At 47.5% G+C, this 20,530-nt stretch overlaps 1 protein-coding gene across 1 annotated transcript in view; it reads right to left on the minus strand.

The window, feature by feature from the left end:
• The window catches only part of LOC310712343 (maestro heat-like repeat family member 5), a 37,422-nt gene extending 17,185 nt beyond the window's left edge, over positions 1-20,237 (minus strand). The window contains exons 1-8 of the mRNA XM_083515300.1: positions 19,556-20,237; positions 16,338-16,477; positions 13,769-13,885; positions 12,280-12,390; positions 9,715-9,855; positions 8,574-8,693; positions 6,749-6,844; positions 5,939-6,043 (exon numbers count right to left, since the gene is read on the minus strand). Coding sequence (XP_083371426.1) covers positions 5,939-6,043; positions 6,749-6,844; positions 8,574-8,693; positions 9,715-9,855; positions 12,280-12,390; positions 13,769-13,885; positions 16,338-16,477; positions 19,556-19,907 — 1,182 coding nt within the window. The 5' untranslated portion in view covers positions 19,908-20,237. The remainder of the gene's footprint in view (positions 1-5,938; positions 6,044-6,748; positions 6,845-8,573; positions 8,694-9,714; positions 9,856-12,279; positions 12,391-13,768; positions 13,886-16,337; positions 16,478-19,555) is intronic.
• Between the last annotated feature and the right edge of the window lie 293 nt (positions 20,238-20,530).

The following is a 20,530-nucleotide window of genomic DNA, read 5'->3' on the forward strand; positions in this document are numbered from 1 at the left end:
ATTCCATCAGGTGGAAGCATAAACAGCTCCTCCCCAAAACCCCATACAAAAAAGCTGTATTAATGTTGTGATGGGAAACATGCAGTTTCTCCTCTGCAGCAATCTTGAGCATCAGCCGAATGCTCTCATACTTGACGGTGGGTGAATAGGTCTTGTGGTAATCCTGTCCTGGTACCTGTGAAAAACCTCTGGCAACCAATCTGGCTTTGTGTCTGACAACCTTGCCATTCTGGTCTGTCTTGGCCATTTGCTGCCAACCAGCCTCATTCCTGGGACTACCGGTACCAGCTCCCAAGTTTGGTTCCTATTCAAGGAATCAACTTCAGCCTTCATGGCATTAAGCCAAGGCTGAGCATCTTTAGAGGTCAACTCCTGAACCTCTTTGAAGCTTGAAGGTTCCCACACCTTCTCTGAGCTACTAAGAACAGCAGTTGCTGTCTTAGCAAACTCATCAGCAAATCTCTTTGGAGGTTTGCCTCTTGTGGCCCTTTCAGATCTGTGTACTAGACACAAGTCTTCTTGACTCATCTCCTCCTTCTTAGGAGTAAAGTGACCAATGGTGAACAGTGGTTCTTCCAGTTCATTGTCAGATGCATCAGATGGTCTGACTGAGGCCTTTGCGCTCTTGTAGTCTGCTGTGTCATCACTGTCGCTGACTACAAGAAAGAAGATTCCACCTAAACCTTAGGAAGAACTTCCTAACAGTAAGAGCTGTTCGACAGTGGAATTTGCTGCCAAGGAGTGTGGTGGAGTCTCCTTCTTTGGAGGTCTTTAAGCAGAGGCTTGACAACCATATGTCAGGAGTGCTCTGATGGTGTTTCCTGCTTGGCAGGGGGTTGGACTCGATGGCCCTTGTGGTCTATTCCAACTCTAGGATTCTATGACATCAGCAGCAGCGCTGCCCACTGAGCTGGAATCCGAACTCTGATCATCATCATCATCCTCAGCTTCCTCTTTTACCTCAACATTATCTGTTTTTTCACATCATCTTCATCTTCCTCTGGGTAACTCTGGAAAATTCCCACATTTTCCCCCCACTTAAGATTGTACTCAACATTCTTTGTGAACTTAATGGACTTAGAGTCAGTCATCCATACCCTGTATGCACCTTTTTCGTACCCCATGAACAAACCATGTGCCCCACGCTTCCCAAGCTTGTTGCTCTGTGGGGTGTGTACCCACATGCCAGAACCAAAGATTCTCATGTGCTTGACGTAAGGTTTTTTTACCAAACATCTTCTCATAGGGAGTACAACCAACAGGTGATGACAGTCTCCTGTTATAGGAATAAACGAACGTGTTCAAAGCCTCCCCCAAAACTTCTCAGGGAGCTTGGCATCATGCAACAAGGTTTTTAGGCCTTGAAGCAAAGTTTGGTTTGCTCGCTCAGCAAGTCCATTCATCCATGGCGATCTAGGCGTTGAGAGGTCATGCTGGATTCCCTTCTCAGTCAGGAAAGCTTCAAACTGCTGAGAAGTGAACTCCCCACCCCGATCAGTAAAGAGACAGCCGATACGTTTACTGTGAGCATTCTCCAACCAAGCACAGAATGCCTCGAACCTAGGAAACGCTTGCGATTTCTGCTCGAGCATAAACACATGAATGTACCTGGAAAAAGAATAAATTAGAACCATGAAGTACCTTGCTCCACTCAAAGAGGGCGCAAGTGGACCAACCAGGTCTGCATGGACTAGCTGGTAGGGTTTGGAAGCCTGCCTGCTAGACTCCTTGCCTTTTGGAGCAACCTTCACCTTGTTCTCTGCACAAGATACACATTTCATGTGAAACTTACAGGACTTGATGTTCAAACCCTGAACCAACCCAGGCATCCTGGCCAGCGCCTGCCAAGACATGTGACCAAATCTTCGGTGCGCCTCGTGAATACATCCTGCATGAAGAACTTTGTTAGTTTGTGCAACACAACAAGATTCAACATTAGACACAGCAGCACCATTGTCATCATAAGTTATACAGAACAAACCATCTATAAACTTTGCATGCAAAATGTCCTCTTTGCCTTTCCTGATGACACAGACGCTCCTCTTGAAGGAAATCTCAAAGCCACGCCCAGTCAGCTGTGGGATGCTGAGCAAATTGTCTGCAGAATCTGGAACATAAAGTACATCTCTGATGGTTGTGTGCAGACTTGCCAGTCTCACATTTCCGACTCCTGCAATTCGCAACGTCTTTCCATCAGCCTGGTGGATCTCTCCATCTTGAGGCGTGAAGGAGATAAATAGATGCTTATCTTTTGATAAATGCCGTGTAGCTCCCAAATCTACAACAAATCTGGCTTTGGCCTTTGGAGCAGCTTTTCCAGCAAGCAAAACCTTGTCTTCCACCGGCTTGGGCTTCTGCTGCTTGCCCCCCTGCTCCTGGCCATCAAACTTGCCTTTAGCCTTTGGTGAAGCTGTGCCAGCAAACAAAACCTTGTTTTCCACCGGCGTGGGCTTTCCACCCCCCCCTTCTGCTTTGGGCCATCTGCTGGCTTCTGTCTCTGTTTACTTCTGGCCTTCCGGTATCTGTGAGGATGACCTTGGCTCTCATGAGAAACAGAGCTCTTAGCTGCCGACTCCTTGGCTCCCCCTGGAGGCTGGAACGCTGCCTGGGATGACGTCACAGTTAGCTCCCCCTGCAGCTTGCAACCGGTGCCCTTGGCATCCCTGCAATCACTCTCGATCTGGGAAACAGCCAGGACCTCCGATGCAGTCAAACTCTGGGCTGGGATGACCGGCAGATGGGCTACTTTCAAAGCATTCCACATCTGACGTGCTGTCGTGTTGCCAGCCAGTGTTACAATTTCCTCCAGAGAGACGGATAAGACTATGGCCCTTGAATCTTGGGCCCTCCATCTATCTGTCAGAGGAACTGGAGGGGCTTCATACACAGTATGCCACACTCCAAACTGTCGCAGCAAGCTCTCACAGCATATTGCCCAGGTCTCATAATTGTGGACATTCAACTTTGGGCACTGAGTGCCATCATCTGAAGCTTGTAAAAACTCCATTCCAGGTTTTTACTTGAGCCGTGAACCTTTATGCCTTCAAAAACACCTTATCTTGGCAGCTCATAAATCTTGAGGCCTGCTTGGCTCGACTCCCAGGCTAAATTAGCCTGCCGGACATCAAAGGCTCTGCCGCGGCAACGAAAAGCCTTACTTTTCTCCACATACCTTTCACAGTCTTTCACAGTCTTACTCTCCTGTAAGTGCTGTGAATCTGGACCCGAAACCTGTTGTTGGGATACTGCCAGGGAGACAAAGGCCATCATGCCCCCACGTCGACTCCGGACGATCCATCAACCTCCCGTAGGAACGCAGTATCAGTCAATTAGCGACACAAGCCTCAGAAACAGCTTTCCACATTCCAAGGACTTGTGCACTACCTTTGCAGAGTTCGCACAATGAAAGATGCACTCAGGAGAGCATTATTTACAACTTTATTTAGCGTTGGTCAGAACAAAGAAAAAACATGACTGCTTGCCTGCGTGTTCAGGCACAGAGAGAGAAACAAAAGCTATGTACAAAACATAAACTTTCTGTGAGCCGGAAGTACGCAGACTGTGACTCAAACAACAGCCTGCTCCCTGTTTAAGGTGGAACAGAAATATCCTAACAACCCCCTATGAGAAGCTGTTTAAAAAACGCCCTAATCTGAAATACCTACGCATTTGGGATTCAGATGTAATTATGCATTATCCCGCTAAGCAGAAATTGGGTGAGCGTAGTGTTCAGGGGAAATTAATGGGCTACCAGCAGGGGGCGTACAGAATTTACATACCAGCAAGTGGCAAATTTCATATTACCAGAAGCATGATACAAACTGTAAATTGGAATGGCTGTTTTCCAAGATACTAACGGTATAAATGACACTGAGGAAGAAGAGGAAGTAGCAGCAGCAGCAGCAGCAGCAGGAAATGGTGCTTCTGAATTAATGGAACAAGACAAAAAGCCTGTTGAATCTGATAATTTGTTTGATGATTTAAAGTCATGGGCACCCGAGGGGAGGTTAGATTCTCTTGAGTTTTCTGACTGTGAGCTTAGCCTACAGGCACCTCTTCAGTCTGACAATGATGATTTACAACCTGAAACTAGTAGTTCACTTAGTCCCATTAAGTCTGAGGAGTCTGACTCTCCTTCCGGACTGAGACGTTCAGATAGAAAGAGACAGAAGCCACAACGTTTTGCAGATGAACATTTAAATACTGTGTATGCCAATAAGGTGGTTTTTGAGCCAAAAAGCTACAATGATGTTCAGAATTTACCTAAGCACCAAGTTGTAAATTGGTATAAAGCTATCAACTCTGAGATAGCTTCTTTAAAAGAGCATAACACCTGGTCTCTTTTACCACAAACCCCAGATATGAGAAAAAATAAAAAATTCCTTCCAGTAGCACCTTAAAGACCAACTAAGTTAGTTCTTGGTATGAGCTTTCGTGTGCATGCACACGAAAGCTCATACCAAGAACTAACTTAGTTGGTCTTTAAGGTGCTACTGGAAGGAATTTTTTATTTTGACTATGGCAGACCAACACGGCTACCTATCTACTACTGGAACCCAGATATGAGACTTATTGATTCAAAATGGGTTTAAGAAAATGCAAATGGGAAGGATACGCCTATGGTGTGTGGTTTCACCTTTACAGGTGAAGATAAGCCATTTCCTAACAAAACTTTGTATCGTTCTGCTATAGGCAAGCTAAATTTCATTCAAAGAATCTCAAGACCAGATATAACTTATGCCTTTCACTTTCTGGCAAAATTTGTGGAAAAGCCCACTACGCAATGTTTCTCTGCTCTTAAGAGAGTGGTAGTGTATCTTAAACATACCAAACATTATAGGTTGCAGTTTACATCATGTATTGACAAAGATTTTGAAATTTTCTGCGATGCATCTCATGCAGTGGAACAAAATAATTGCAGGGATGTGTCTGGTATGGTGTTTTGTTATAACGGTTGTGCATTTGAATGGAAGTCCCAGACACAAACCATTATTTGTCTCTCCACAACAGAGAGTGAATTATGTGCATGCGTTCAGGCCACTCATGATGTGGAATGGTATCTGCAAGTATTTGCAGACCTACAGATGAAAGTAACACTACCAGTAAGAGTTTACCTTGATTCCCAGAGCGGACTTGCTATCCTGTGTTCAGAGACCAATACGCAGCACACTAGAGTCTTAAGGTTACGTTTACAGTTTGTAAAGAAACTAATTGCTGATGAAATGATTGTATTTCAATATGTTCCAGGTGACAATCAAATTGCGGACATTTTTACTAAAGCACTTCCAAAGGTTACTCATGAAAGACATGTACAAAATATGCTTTATGATTTTGTTCCACAATGATGAACCGCAGGGGAAATGTTGAATGGTTTCTTTAAATGTAAAGGTTCATCATTGTTCCACCAGTTGTGTATGTCTTTCAGGGGCCAGAGCAAGGGCCAGAGCAAGATAACGAGACCCAGCTTTACAGCTGTGAAACACAGCAGGTGCTGAGTTGTATTGATTAAGGTGTGTCAGCATTTGGGTGTAGTATATAAGGAGCAGCACCTAGCTCTTCCGTTACCCTGGGGGATGGGTTGGTGGTTGGGTCTGGATTGTTGTTGGTGTATTTAGGAGTTTTTGTTTTTGTTATTAAAACCTTGTTTAAGTTATTTTTGAGTCCCTTTTTAACGCATGGTCTCCCCAGCAAGCTCTCTGCAGTGCTACTATACTGCAAATAGCTAACACTGGCACCTCTCAGGTGGGCACTATTGCCATTATAAGAGAATGAGGGAGGTGAGTTCATGGTGAGTCCTGGCACCTCTTTTTCTAGAAAAATAGCACTGGCTGGCACCTTTCCCTGGGATGGCCATGCCATACAGCTTTCATCTAGTTCACACCTGAACTTTCCAACGCAATACGATTTGAAATTGCAGCATTAAGCCTTGGTCACTCACATCAAAGTCCAGATGCTCGGAGACATATTTCAGGAGTGCCTTGGTGGTCTTGACTGCTCTTTGCCGCTCACTGATTTTTGTGGAGTCAATCCAGCCTTTTGTGTGCTGCGAGAGAGAAATCATCGTCATCACATGGAAGGACAACCCTTAATCCAGGTTTGCAAATTCACAAAGCTTCATAGAGGGGACAAATTGCAAAAAGGGGTTGTTTTGTAAAGGAGAAAGTTTGCTGCAATTTGTTTATTATTATTATTAATAATAATAATAATAATAATAATACCCCACCTCTTTCCCAGACAGGGACTCGAGGCAGCTTACAAACAAAAGAAGAACAACTAAAGACACAGAAAAAAGAAGCCATTTAAAAAAAGCATTAGTAGAATTAGATATTAATTGGCTCTTGGGTTGCTTTTGTTTTATTATGCATTTTCTGTTCTGAGCATCCTTAGACCAAGCCCAGCCATTGATCCACAGGTAATGAGGACTGGCAGTTGGCCCTTTGGGCTTTCAGACAGAGAGCCTTTTCCCAGCCCCACCTGGAGATGCTGAGGACTGAACCGGGGACCTTGGGCATGCAAGACAGATGCTCTGTCCCGAGCCACGGCCCTTCCCCATACGCCATCAGCAGAGGACATATCTTGTGTGCCTTGCACAAGCATTGCTAGCAGAACAGAGGCCCACTTGACCATCAGCACCCACAACCAGTGAGTTGGCCACAGATGCCCCCCGTGCAATCATTTCAAGAGGGTCTGTCCTCCGGCATGGGAGCTGCTGCTTCCCCCTGCTCTGACACCTTGGGGGCTCCCTTACCACTAATATCTCCTGCAGCGTCTTCAGAGAGGGGGCCTCTGACAGCAAGCTGGTGAGCATGTTGAGCCAGATGTACACTGTTTCTTCATAACAGTCCTGGAAGGAGAGAAGCAAAAGCACTTAGAAGCTGAAGACCCCCATGGAAATCCCATATGCTCTGGAGCCTTCTAGTCCAAATTTGTAACAAAGCTTATGCAGGGGTTCAAGCACGGCACACAAAGAGTCATAAACATCAAACGTTTCTTGATGTATGTAAGGTTACAGGTCATGCGACATAAAGATACAGGACTCCACACTGGGCTCAACTTCCTTGGGGTGTTCCAAGGCAGAGGGCCGCCTTGGTGGTGGGGCCCACCCCGTGGAACACCCTCCTATCAGATGTCAGAGAGATACATCATTATACTTCCGTCTGAAGACATCTGAAGGCAGCCCTGCATAGGGAAGTTTTAAATATTTGATGTCTGGCTGTGTTTTAATTTGTTGGAAGCCGCCCAGAGTGGCTAGAGTAACCCAGTCAGATGGGCAGCATATAAACAAACAAGCAAACAAATAAAATTAAATGCAGCGTAGGAGGGAGGCATGAGAGTCACAAAATGCAGGCATGCAGGAATCATACGTGGATGCATTCTAGCAAAGGTGAAATGTAATAAATATGGAAACATGATTAAAATCAAAAATATACACCCCAAGTCTCTGGCTGTTACATCATTGTGATGGGTCAAGTGTCTCAGGCAGCATTCTTTGCGGCTTACACGGCTCAGACTCTTTGCCCTCAAATCCTTTAACCTGGCAACCCCATTTTCCTCCAAAAGCAGAAGGTCCAGTCACCTGGCTCGGTGTTGCTTTGACCGAGCTCCCAGCTTTGATCTTCATAACCTGCAAGGATGGCAACTGGAAGACCTTATGCGTGGTTTTTTGTACCAGCTGAGAGCGGGTCAGAGGGTCCATCTGTGGTCTCAAGGCCCTGAGAAGAGAAAGAAGGGGAGAGGAAAGGATCAGCACCCAGCAGTCCATAAACCTGGTGAAGAAATATGTACTGTGCCCGGCCGTACTTACGTCAGGCGAATGATGTTTTCCATTGCCTCGTGCAGGTTGCTGATGGATGCCATTGGCTCCTGTTTGATAACCTCCTGTGGTGGGGAAGCACACAGCATGTCAGGGAACTGGAGGCGCCATCCCTGCCACCACCACACCAAGCCCTGAGGTGTGCTCTCTATCCAGCCCACTTGACAACTTCTTTGCAATTGGCAAGTGGGTCCTCCTAGAGGAGAAGAGTGGGCTTCCTGGATCTGGGAATAAGATCCCTTTTTCTCCTGGGCAGAGCTCTACCCCATAAGAACAGCATAAGATCAGCCTTCTGGACCAGGCCAAGGGCCTATCTAGTCCAGCATCCTCACAGCATTCTCACAGTGGCCAACCAGACGTCTGTGAGAAACCAGGGAGCAGACCATGAGCCCAAGAGCCCTCTCCCCGCCTGTGGCTTCCAGCAACTATATTCAGAAACATTGCTTCCTTCCTCTGTGGAGGTAGAACATAGCAATCATGGCTGGGAGCCATCGACAGCCCTCTCCTCCTGGGAGAACCTAGCCTCTTTTACTTAGGCGCTGGTGACAGCCTGCTGAGGTTGCCACAATGTAGGGCTGCCTTTCAAGAGGGTTTGGAAACTTGAGCTGGAGCAGAACGTGACCACCCAGAAATGGTTTGGGGCCAGATGGTCAGAACATGCAACCCAGAGCTAGACCTACACAGCTATTTTTAAGAAAAAACGCTCTGAAAAGAAACCCCAGGAGATTCCCCCTCTTTTTTTCTTTTTCTTTTTACTCACTATGATGCAGAAGGTGAGCTCCTCTTTGTGGGGGAAGGTGACATGTCCCACATTTGATTGCACAAGCGCCTTGGTTGTTAAAGTTGCTGCCTTCATAAAGCTCTTCTTCAAATCCTCGTTCTGAAAGGAGAAGGGATTTTATAAAATTGAGTTTGAATCAAAATCACAAGGAAACATAAAGCCACACTGACCCTAACCTTAATTCTAATCCTTACCCTAACACTAACCCAATCCAAAAATTAACCCAGAAATGGTCTTGTTAGATAGTTAAATTCATGTTGAATTGCTGTTTTAGGGTTTCTTTAAAAAAAGTCTGGAAAGAATTAATCCATTTTGCATTACTTTCTATGGGAAAGCGTGCCTTGGTTTGGAACGCTTTGGTTTCAGAATGGATTAAGTTTGAGAACCAAGGTACCACTGTAATGCCCCATCTGGTCCTAAGGGTGGAGCCAGTATACACCCCAGTCTACAACCCTTTGGTGGATGAAGCCAAAGACCCTGCCCTAGGGCACAGTCTGAAGGCATGTGGTGCAAGGACCTTGACGGAGCTCAGGAGGTCTGCTCAGTGCCTGGATGGTGACCACGGGGGAAATGGTTGCACACCTCCTGGAGTCGTATGACAGGAGAAAGGCAGTATATACTGTATTTTTTCGTGTATAAGACACCCCCTATTAGGGGGGACTCCAAATTAAGAAAATGGGGGGGAGGATTGCCCAGAGTTGCTGAGCTTTTGGAAGGGAGGATTACCCACAGTTGTTCAGCTATTTGGGGGGAGGGGATTCCAAAAATTGCTCACCCGCTGGACCTATGCTGCCACTCACACACGTCGCAAAACCCACCTATTGTCTGTCCCTCGCCGGCAGAAACCGCCAATCGCCTTCCCAATTTCTGCAGCGACAGCCAGTCAACACCACCCCTTGCCGCAGCCACCAATAACACGCACAATAGCCACTGACTATCTCCGGCTTGCAGCGGCAACCAAACCCATGTCCCCCCTATGCACTATCTGTGTATAAGATGACCCTCATTTTTAAACATCATTTTTTAATAATAATAAAAAACACCTTGTCTTATACACGGAAAAGTATGGTATAGCTGAGAGAACAAACAACAGGAGTCCGTGTGATAATCAGAGCCATACCTTCCTGCTGTTCTGGAATTGGAAGAGGAGCTCCTGTGTTAACTGGTCTATAAAAAGCGGGAGCTCATCCTGCCGTGCCCCAATTGCCATTTGCCCGCAGCAAAGGATGACGGTGATGCTGGCATTGGTCTCGCTAGTATTCTGGAGGGAAAGGATGGGGAAAGTGAGTTTGGGAACCTTAAGTGCAATTGGAGACAAATCACCATTTAGTTGGGACCTTTTAGCAGCAGGGAAAATATTAGTAGTCAGTAAGTTGTTGTGCGAAAGGTGGAGGGCACAAGGAGAAGGGGACAACAGATGACGAGATGGCTGGACAGTGTTCTCGAAGCGACCAGCATGAGTTTGACCAAACTGCGGGAGGCAGTGGAAGACAGGAGTGCCTGGCGTGCTCTGGTCCAGGGGGTCACGAAGAGTCGGACACCACTAAACGACTAAGCAACAACAAGAAGTTGTTGTGCAGACTTACAAATTTTGTATTTTTTTTTCCTCCAGGAAACTCAAACTGCTGGCAAGCCAGGGCTCCCCCATCCTATATATGTGCATCGGGTTCTTCCTGCCTAAATGTAGAGCCTGACATTTGACCCTATTGAATTTCATTTTGTTAGTTTGGGCCCAGTTCTCCAATCTGTTAAGGTTATCTTGAATCCCGATTCTGTCTTCTGTGGCATTGGCTACCCTTCCCAGTTTGGTGTCACCTGCATATTTGAGGAGCATCCGCTCAATTCCTTCATCCAAGTCATTTATTTTAAAAAAACGTGGAACAACAACGGGCCCAGGACAGAACCCTGTGACACCCCACTGGTCAATTTTTCCCCAGGATGACGAGGAACCATGAAGGTGTTCTCTTTGGGTTTGGTCAGTCAACCAGGGAGAAAGTGCAGGACAGTGTAGGGTAGGCTGACCACTGGTGCTCTTTTCCATGGGAGCTGCTTTTTTAAAATTAAAATGAACTGGGTGGATCTGCTCATCTTCTCCATAGTGAGGGTTGGGAAATTTCCTTGGTCATTTCCCAACTCACAGCAAAAATCCAGGGGTACCACACTCCTGGGTTTCATTTCTCTTGGATGGCAGAGCACAAGAGAGTTCAGGGCTGCGTTCAGGTGTAACAATAAACCAGAAGGCATCAACATAGGTTGGCCTCTAGCTCCCATCAGCCTCAGCCGGTATGGCCAGTGGTCAGGAGGGATGGGAGTTGCAGTCTGTAGCATCTGAAGGGCACCATTTTGGTTACCTCTGTGATAAACTATGGTTTATTATTGTGTGAATGAGCCTTGGACTCATCGGCTCCTGCTCCCTTCTCCTCTAGCACAGTTGCAAAAAGGAGACCAGAAGCTTGAGGGAAGTTAACTGAAAGTGGAAGGAAAAGGTTCTGATCCCCTTCCAGCTGGGTTGGAGAATTGGAGAGTTGGGGGCACATGACCCCAAGGCCCCCTCAGGTTATGGAACTGTTAGATCCGCACGCAGTTACTATGCCTTTGTAATAATTTGCTTAAATGACAAATATATGGAGGTGAACACAGAGAGTGACACTCAACTATGCTTTGCTTCAAGTAGACCTGTTGAAATGAATGGGCCTAACTTAGTCATCTTCATTAAATTCAATGGGTCTACTCTAGAACATAGTTGAATGGGGCCAGCAGGCACTCCTGTACGCAGAAGAACCCTTGCACGAGAGCAACTTGGGCAGCTCCCCTGCCCCGGGATGCAGCTGAAACCTCTCCCCTCTTTCTCTCTGCCTCTCCCAGCCTGCCGACTGCCTTCTCTCTTGGATTCTGCTCCCTCCCCTCAGTTGGAGAGGTGTCCCCTCTTCCAAACTCTAAGAGGTTCTTCATTCAAAGCTTTCTGACAGCAGAACACTCTCCCTTGGGAGGTTGTGGACTCTCCGTTGGAGGTTGGATGGCCATCTCTCAGGGATGCTTGAGCTGAGATTCCTGCATTGGAGGGGGTTGGACTAGATGACCCTTGGGGTCCCCCATTAGCTTCCACTATTGAAGAAATGCCAACCAACCATCTGACAACCAACCTAAAAACATGGGCCAGTGTACTTTTGTATTGCGTGTACTCTGGGGATGACCAATGGTTTCTAACGATTCCGTTTGACTGACTGACTGAGCCAAGGGATCAGATCAGATCAGATCTAGGATCTGGAGCCACAGAGACAGGACTGCTAGAGCCCACTTCAGAAGAATGACTGAGACATACCCACAGAGGAAGTTGTCTGGCTTCCATACTGAGAGGATGAGCAGATCTAATTGCCTTTTTGGAATGGTAAGGATCCCATCCCTTGAAAAAGAGCATATTTGGAAATGGGGCAGGATTTGTTCTTTTCCAACACAGCTCTGTTTTCCTAGATCAGAGGAACCCAGAGGCTGCTTCACATGCTTTGGTGTGGATGTAAATAGCTGCTAAGGATCCAATTTGCCAGGATCTTTGTCTAACCATTGGCCATGCTGTCAGGGGCTGATGGGAGTTCCAATTCAAAACACCCGGATGGGGAAGGGGCACCAGGCTGGGGATGGCTGACCTACACTCTTGCTATGCTCCTTCCTCACTTCACACCCTTACCTCAGACGTCTGAGTCTTCCTTGCAATGGCTGCGCGGCCAAAATCCCGCACTGCCATCAGCACCTGGGAAATATGGGTGCTTGAAGCCAGACCGATAGCCTCAGAAATTCCCTAGGGAGAATGAGGCACGTCAAACATGTCGTTTTCTTGATTGCAATTAGTAATAATAATAATAATAATAATAAATTTTATTTATATCCCACCCTCCCCAGCCAAAGCCGGGCTCAGGGCAGCTAACAACAATAAAATAGTACAACATTCTAAAAACATTTCATTATAAAAATTAATTAAAATCAATTAAAATGAAATTGATGGCAACCATTAAGCTAAGCTGATCATGAGGGATGGAGGATAAATGTGATTCTGTAAGCAGATTGCTGCAAAATGTGGGGAACCAAATTTAAGAGTGGGGAAATGAGACACTTAGAGAACCAATTTGAACAGATCCTTTCATCCCGGATAATAATAGGGGTGGTTTGAAGAACGATATTTCTGTGGATTCTGATGTGAACTGACCAGACCACACCTCCCAGACTCATGTGCAGCTTGAAATGCAAGGATGCCTTGCATTCTGACATTTTCGAATCTTGTGATACAGTTCTTGGCTTCATTAAACACCCAACTACATTAAAATGCATCATTTATACACTGGAAGTATTTGTAATCCACCCCTCACCCAAAGGCGCCAGAGCAGGAATATGCACCATCTAAACCAGGGTGCTCCAATTTCTCATACCAAGTGGGCCACAAGAGTAGTTCAGCACAGAACCTGTGGGCTGCACACTGACTTGTCATGTGGGAGAGGGGAGCAAGGCCAACGTTTGACACACACGCCCCGGCCTGCATGCTGCCTTCCCAAAGGTAGGCAGGTGAGGCGCTGGGTTTTGGGAAGGAGGCATGAGGCTCTGGTGGGACCTAGCGCCTTCCCACCTTCTTGCCAAAGGTGGGAAAGAGCTAACTGGGGACTCTAGGACCCTGACAGATCACACCTGCCTCCTTCCCCAAGCCCAGCACCTCCTTACCCAGCTTTGGGAAGGCGGTGCAAGGCCTACAGGTGTGTATGGGTGCCTCCAAGGTTGCTGAGGGCTGCCAAGAAAGGCATTGAGGGCCACTTGTTGGCTGCTCTGATCTAACCCAAAACTAAACAAATCTGCCCCAGATATGTTGAATGCTGAAAAGCTGTTCCTCCTGTAAGAGGCTTTGAGGGGGTGACTGGGTGGGCACGAGCAGAGACCAATCCAGAAATCAGGACAGAGGGCTGGTGGGGTCTGTGGGGTAATGTCAGGGACTGGCTGGATGAGTAAGAGTGGGGGACCCTGGATTGTGGTGGTGGGACACTGGGGAGCAGCCTGGGGAGGCGCTTGAAGCAGGAGGGTTCAGAAGGAGGAGGCTCTTCCAGGAAACTGCTGGAGGTGGAGAGTCTCCATGTGAGCGCAGTCCCAGTCCCGCTGGCTCTCCTCCCCCCCTGACATCCCACACATTCACTCACCTCTCTGTCTGCTTCCTCTTCGAGAGCCAACCTCAGGAGTAAGTGCAGGTACTGGTGGACTGTCTCTGCGCTCCTGGAATCCCGCAGCTTGAGTCCATAATATCTATAGAGGGCATTCTAAGGGTTGGGGAAGGTTTGGGTGAGTCACAGGGAGGAGACCCCACCAGCTACATCAACTGCTTTTGGAAAACCAAAGAATTTCAATTTTAGCGTCTGAAAATGTCGGGTAATACTAAATAATAATAATAGATTGCAAGTACTAGGCAATTGTTTTAATGATTTGTATGCAATTTTACACATCTTCTGAATTCCCAAGTCATGTTACAACTCTTTAAAGGTAAAGGTAAAGGGACCCCTGACAATTAAGTCCAGTCGCAAATGACTCTGGGCTTAAAGCTCATCTCGCTTTAAGGCCGAGGGAGCCGGCATTTGTCCGCTTCTGCAGACAGTTTTTCCAGGTCATGTGGCCAGCATGACTAAGCCGCTTCTGGCGAAACCAGAGCAGCACACGGAAATGCCGTTTACCTTCCAGCCGGAGCAGTACTGGCTTCGGCTGGGGAGGGATTGGATATAAATATATTATTATTATTATTATTATTATTATTATTATTATTTATTTATTTATTTACTTACTTACTTACTTGCACTATGTGCTTTTGAACTGCTAGGTGGGCAGGAGCTGGGACCGAACAACGGGAGCTCACCCCATCGCAGGGATTCGAACCGCCAACCTTCCGATCGGCAAGCCCAAGCGGCACAGTGGTTTAACCCACAGCGCCACCCGCGTCCCTATTACAACTCTTTAGTATTCCTCATTTGGGGAATTTGAAAGTTGACAAGTTCAGCATTGATTGCTCTTCCTCCACTGTTGGAGGCAGGAATGCTTCTGAATAAAGAAAAAAACATGCAACATTTCCTGGGGTCCAAGTCACCCCACCAAATCAAGTTCATGGATTGGTTCTTCTTCCGGTCTACAGATCCTGCACTGATCGTCTTCTCTGCTTCCCCAAGTTTGCCTGGTCCTCTTTTCAAGCCCCCCCAGACTGGCGGTTACCACTCCTTCTCACCAGCGGAAAGTCGTCTCCTGCATGTGCAAATAGGACCTTCCTCCAAGCTGGGCTCCCAATAGTTCAGGCCTAGGCAAACACAGCCCTCCAGCTGTTTGGGGACTCCAATGCCCATCACCCCTGACCTGCTGGTCCTGTTAGCTAGGGATGATGGGAGCTGTAGTCCCAAAACAGCTGGAGGGCCGAGTTTGCCTTTGTCTGTGATAGTTAATGGCAGTTCCCCTCAACTTGAACCCTTCTACATGCTCCCACCAGCCCCAGGCAGCATATGGTCCAGAACATTTAGAGGGCACCAGGTTGGGAAATCCTGGTTCATGCATCAGACCAGGGTGGATAAAAATCAATGACCCATTATTTTTTTAAATGGATTTCTTTGATTTAAATCACATTTTTTAAAAAAATTAAATTGGATTTCTAAAATAAAATGCTTTTAGAGGAAAAATCTTTCGGAATATATTTTTCTATTTAAGTTGCATTATAGTCCAAAGGCTATTCACTGGGAAGTAAGGATTTATTTTAAGTTTTTCATATATGCTAAAATTCAGTCTAAGATTTTTTTTTAAAAAAAATGTTTAACTACATCATGGATATATAAGCTATAATGTTATTGTTTTAGTTAAATAAATTGTTTAAATTCTTATTAAGGAAATGATTATTTTTCTCCTTCCAATAAGGTACAGCAGAAAAGTTGTCCAAATATACAATGGTACCTCAGGTTAAGAACTTAATTCGTTCCGGAGATCTGTTCTTAACCTGAAACTGTTCTTAACCTGAAGCACCACTGTTAGAGGTATCGGTTGGTTGCTTGAGAGCAATCAGGCAATATGGCTCAAGAGTCTGTTTTCAAGCTTTCTTCTTAGTGATCAAAACTTTTAGAATGCAGAGCACCTCTATTCCCTGTCTTGCTCATTCACGGGCAGAATCTGAGAGTGGGCGGCCCTTCAACCTTCCCCAGCAGAGTAATTTCTTGGCGCCCAGTCTGCGCCTCCCCTCTCTGCGCGGAAGCCTACTGCGCAAGGAAGGCTTGGGTAATGGGGGACCCCCCTCCTCCCCGCTTTGCTCAGGCAAGGTGTCCAGGCACCGCCTTGCCTCCTCCGACCCCTGCATCTCCTCTCCTTCCTCCGCTGAGGAAGTGCTGCTTCCCACGATCTTTGGGGGCTCTCTGTAATCCACTCGGCTTTTCCCCTCTCGCCCCTGAGCCGATGGCAGTTCTTAACCCGAGGTACTATTTCTGGGTTAGCGGAGTCTGTAACCTGAAGCGTATGTAACCTGAAGCGTCTGTACACAGTTAACTTATTATACCCCACAATAATTTCATAATTATCTGTCTATGCATTTCTAACAGTATAACCAAATCAGTAGTAAAAACTACTCTGGAAATTTATTATTCCCAAAATGAAACCTTCATCTGGTTGTAAATATTAAGATTATACAAGCAAGAATGTAAAAATATGTTTTAAATTGATTTGATTTCAATCAAATCCACCCTGCATCACACACACCTGGGGAGATGTCTGGAGGTGTTGGAGGATGGTATCCAAAATCTCCCTTTCATCCATCCTCTCCAAAACTTCTGGGATTGTTCTTCCTCCCAGCATTTTCTTACCCATCCACAGGAACTTGAAGTTTTCATCAGAGAGTTCTTCAGAAAGAAAGAGAGAGAGGGGTGAGTAAATGAGGCGGATGAGAGGGAAAGGTACCGTATTTTTCCATGTATAACACGCCCCCATATATAAGACGCTCCATATTTTTGGGCACTCAAAATTTAGAAATGGGGGCAGATTGCCAAGACTTGTTAAGCTTTTTGGGGGAGGGGTTGCCCAGAGTGGTTGAGCTTTATTTGGGGGGAGGGAGCAATTAATCAAATTGCACAGTTGCAGGCATCAACCACCAAGTCACCTATCGTCTGCCAGTCGACAACAGCCCTTTCCACAGCAAAGAAATCATGGCTGGGAATCTCCTCCTGGCAGCTACAACCAAGCGCCCGTCCCCCCTCAGCACTCCCCCTGTAGAAGTGGAGCCCCAATTTGACACTTGATTTGGGGGGTAAAAAACCTCGTCTTATACACGAGAAAAGACGGCAAGTTCTTTCTCAGGGGGCTTCTCGCCTGTTGCAATGAGCGGGTGCATGCCATATCTGAACAGGGATCATAGAACTGTAGCGTCTGAAGGGACCTGCGGGGTCACCTAGTCCAACCCCCAGCAATGCAGAAATGGGGCAGCCACCCGGAAGTCCCTGCTCCATGTTACACGCCTCATAACAAGGAGGGGTGGGGTGGGGGGGACTTGCACCCAGACATCAAGGAAACCAAGAGAGACCCCGGCATTGTATCATCATCATAATAATAATTTATTACTTATACCCCGCCCATCTGGCTGAGTTTCCCCAGCCACTCTGGGCGGCTCCCAATCAAGTATTAAAAACAATACAGCGTTAAATGTTAAAAACTTCCCTAAACAGGGCTGCCTTCAGATGTCTTTTAAAGATAGGATAGCTACTTATTTCCTGCACATCTGAAGGGAGGGTATTCCACAGGGTGGGCGCCACTACCAAGAAGGCCCTCTGTCTGGTTCCCTGTAACCTTACTTCTCGCAGTGAGGGAACCGCCAGAAGGCCCTCGGAGCTGGATCTCAGTGTCCATGCTGAACGATGGGAGTGGAGACGCTCCTTCAGGTATACAGGACCGAGGCTGTTTGGGGCTTTAACACTTTGAATCGTGCTCGGAAACGTACTGGGAGCCAATGCAGATCTCTCAGAACCAGTGTTATGTGGTCCCGGCGGCCGCTCCCAGTCACCAGCCTAGCTGCCACATTCTGGATTAATTGCAGTTTCTGGGTCACCGTCAAATGTAGCCCCATGTAGAGCGCATTGCAATAGTCCAAGCGGGAGATAACCAGAGCATGCACCACTCTAGTGAGACAGTCCGCAGGCAGGTAGGGTCTCAGCCTGCGTACCAGGTGGAGCTGGTAGACAGCTGCCCTGGATACAGAATTAACCTGCGCCTCCATGGACAGCTGTGAGTCCAAAGTGACTCCCAGGCTGTGCACCTGGACCTTCAGGGGCACAGCTACCCCATTCAGGACCAGGGAATCCCCTACACCCACCCGCACCCTGTCCCCCAAAAACAGGACTTGTCAGGATTCAACATCAATCTGTTAGCCACCATCCATCCTCCAACCACCTCCAGGCACTCACACAGGACCTTCACCGCCTTTACTGGTTCTGATTTAAAGGAGAGGTAGAGCTGGATATCATCGACATACTGATGAACACCCAGCCCAAACCCCCTGATGATCTCTCCCAGCGGCTTCATATAGATATTAAAAAGCATGGGGGAGAGGACAGAACCCTGAGGCACCCCACAAGTGAGAGCCCAGGGGTCTGAACACTCATCCCCCAACACCACTTTCTGGACACGGCCCAGGAGAAAGGAGCGGAACCACCGTATAACAGTGCCACCATCTCCCAGCCCCTCTAGACGGTCCAGAAGGATGTTATGGTCGATGGTGTCAAAGGCCGCTGAGAAATCCAGCAGAACTAGGAAACAGCTCTCACCTTTGTCCCTAGCCCACCGGAGATTTTCAACCAGCGCGACCAAGGCAGTTTCAGTCCCATGGTGAGGCCTGAATCCCGATTCGAAGGGACCCAAATGGTCTGCATCCTCCAGGCGTGCTTGGAGTTGTTTGGCAACCCACCCGCTCAATCACCTTGCCCAAGAATGGCAGATTTGAGACTGGGCGATAGTTGGCCAAATTGGCTGGGTCTAACGGTGTTTTTTTAAGAAGCGGTTTAATGACCGCCTCTTTCAGCGGGTCTGGGAAGGCTCCCTCACAGAGAGAAGCATTCAACCCCCCGCAGAGCCCATCGCCCAGCTCTTCCCGGCTCGCTTTTATCAGCCAGGATGGGCAAGATTCAAGGAGACAGGTGGTCGGTTTCACTTGTCCAAGCAGCCTGTCCACATCCTCGGAGGTAACAGATTGGAATTGATCCCATGTAACAGGACCAGACAGAACTCTAGTACTCTTCCGCCCTGGCCCTGCTCCCACGGTGGAGTCTACCTCCTTATGAATCTGAGCGACTTTATCTGCAAAAAAACTTTGCAAAAGCATTGCAGGAGATCTTGGGGTCCCTACCAGGCCCCGGTGACGGAGGTGGTTCCGATAGATTGCGAACCACCTGAAAAAGTCTCCTGCTGCTGTTTTCTGCAGATGCCGTCGCCATTGCCACTTGGTAGGCTCGACGTTGAGCTCTAGCCCGTGTCCAGTCTGATTCAGAGTGAGTTTTCCGCCATCAGTGCTCTAGCTGTCTCAACGATTGTTTCATCGCCCTCAGCTCTGGGGAAAACCATGGAGTTGTCTGGGCTCCATGCAATCGGAGAGGGCGCTTCGGAGCCAGACAGTCAATAGCCCTGGTTAACCGCATTCCAGCGGGCCACCAGGGAATCAGCTGAGAGGCCATCAACTTGGGATAAAACATCCCCTACCACTCTCTGGAAACCAGTTGGATCCATTAAGTAGCGGGTCGGACCATCCAAATCGGTCCCACCTCCCTGCATTGGGGAAGGGTCGCGGAGAAGTCCAGTTGCGCCAGGAAGTGATCTGACCATGGCACTTCTTTTGTTTCGCTTTTAGTTAGTGTCAGATCACCAACATCCGTAGAGGTAAACACCAAGTCTAAGGCCAAGGGGAACCCAAAAGGGATCTGGTTCTGCCTACTCACCTGGGAACGCTGACCCAGAGTCCTCAAGGCTCTTCTTTTTTGAGGGCCGCTGCTGGCTTGGCTCTTGCTTGCTGGTCCGAGGCTGGACCAGCCCTGGCAAGACTAGTGGTCTGGCCTCTGCCGCCCTGGCCTCTGCCGCTGATGGAGTAGGCTTTGCCAATGCTGGCAGTAGGACAGGGGCCTCCTCTTCATTTGAGGGGTAGATCTTGTTTTTGGGTGCAACTTGATTTTTCCTCCTGCCCTCTGTGGCTGATGTTGATGGCTTTGCCAATGGCGGCAGTAGGGCAGGGGCCTCATCTTCATTTGAGGGATAGATCTTGTTTTTATTTTTTCTTTTTAGAAAAAAAGCCATCCTGCAAGATGCAAAAAGATTAGGAATTATTGGGAAATGATATATAATGAATTGAAAAAACTGTGTAAAAAGACTTTTGTTAAGAAACCAGAAGCATTCCTTCTAGGAATTTTAGACCAAGATGTAAAAAAAGAAAACTGGGAATTATTTATGTATGCAACAACAGCGGCAAGAATTTTATTAGCACAAACTTGGAAGACAGAAGAAATACCCACGAAAGAACAATGGCAAGGGAAACCTATGGAATATGCAGAACCGGCAAAACTAACAGAAAAATTACATGAAAAGGACAACAAAGACTTTAAAAGAGAATGGGAACCATTTACAACATATATGTCAGGGGTTTAGGAGCAGAGGCAAGGGCAAGGGAGGAAACAGAGAGCGAAGGGGAGGAGGCAGAAGAAAAGATGAGTGATGACGACGACCCGAGATCTCCGAGTCTTTCCAGTGAATCAGAGGATTCACAGAAAGGAGCACCAGTGGCCAGGGCAAGGGGGGAGTCTAGGGGGGCACCCCAGGAAGATAGAGCCAGAGGGGACTCAGGGGGGAGCAGTTGGAGATCGGGACCAGCGTCACCGCCAGAGAGCAGGGAAGAGGAAGGGAGCCAGGGGGCAAGCGCTGGC

This window comes from Podarcis liolepis, assembly GCF_965112155.1.
Source record: "Podarcis liolepis genome assembly, chromosome: 1".
Taxonomy (NCBI): domain Eukaryota; kingdom Metazoa; phylum Chordata; class Lepidosauria; order Squamata; family Lacertidae; genus Podarcis; species Podarcis liolepis.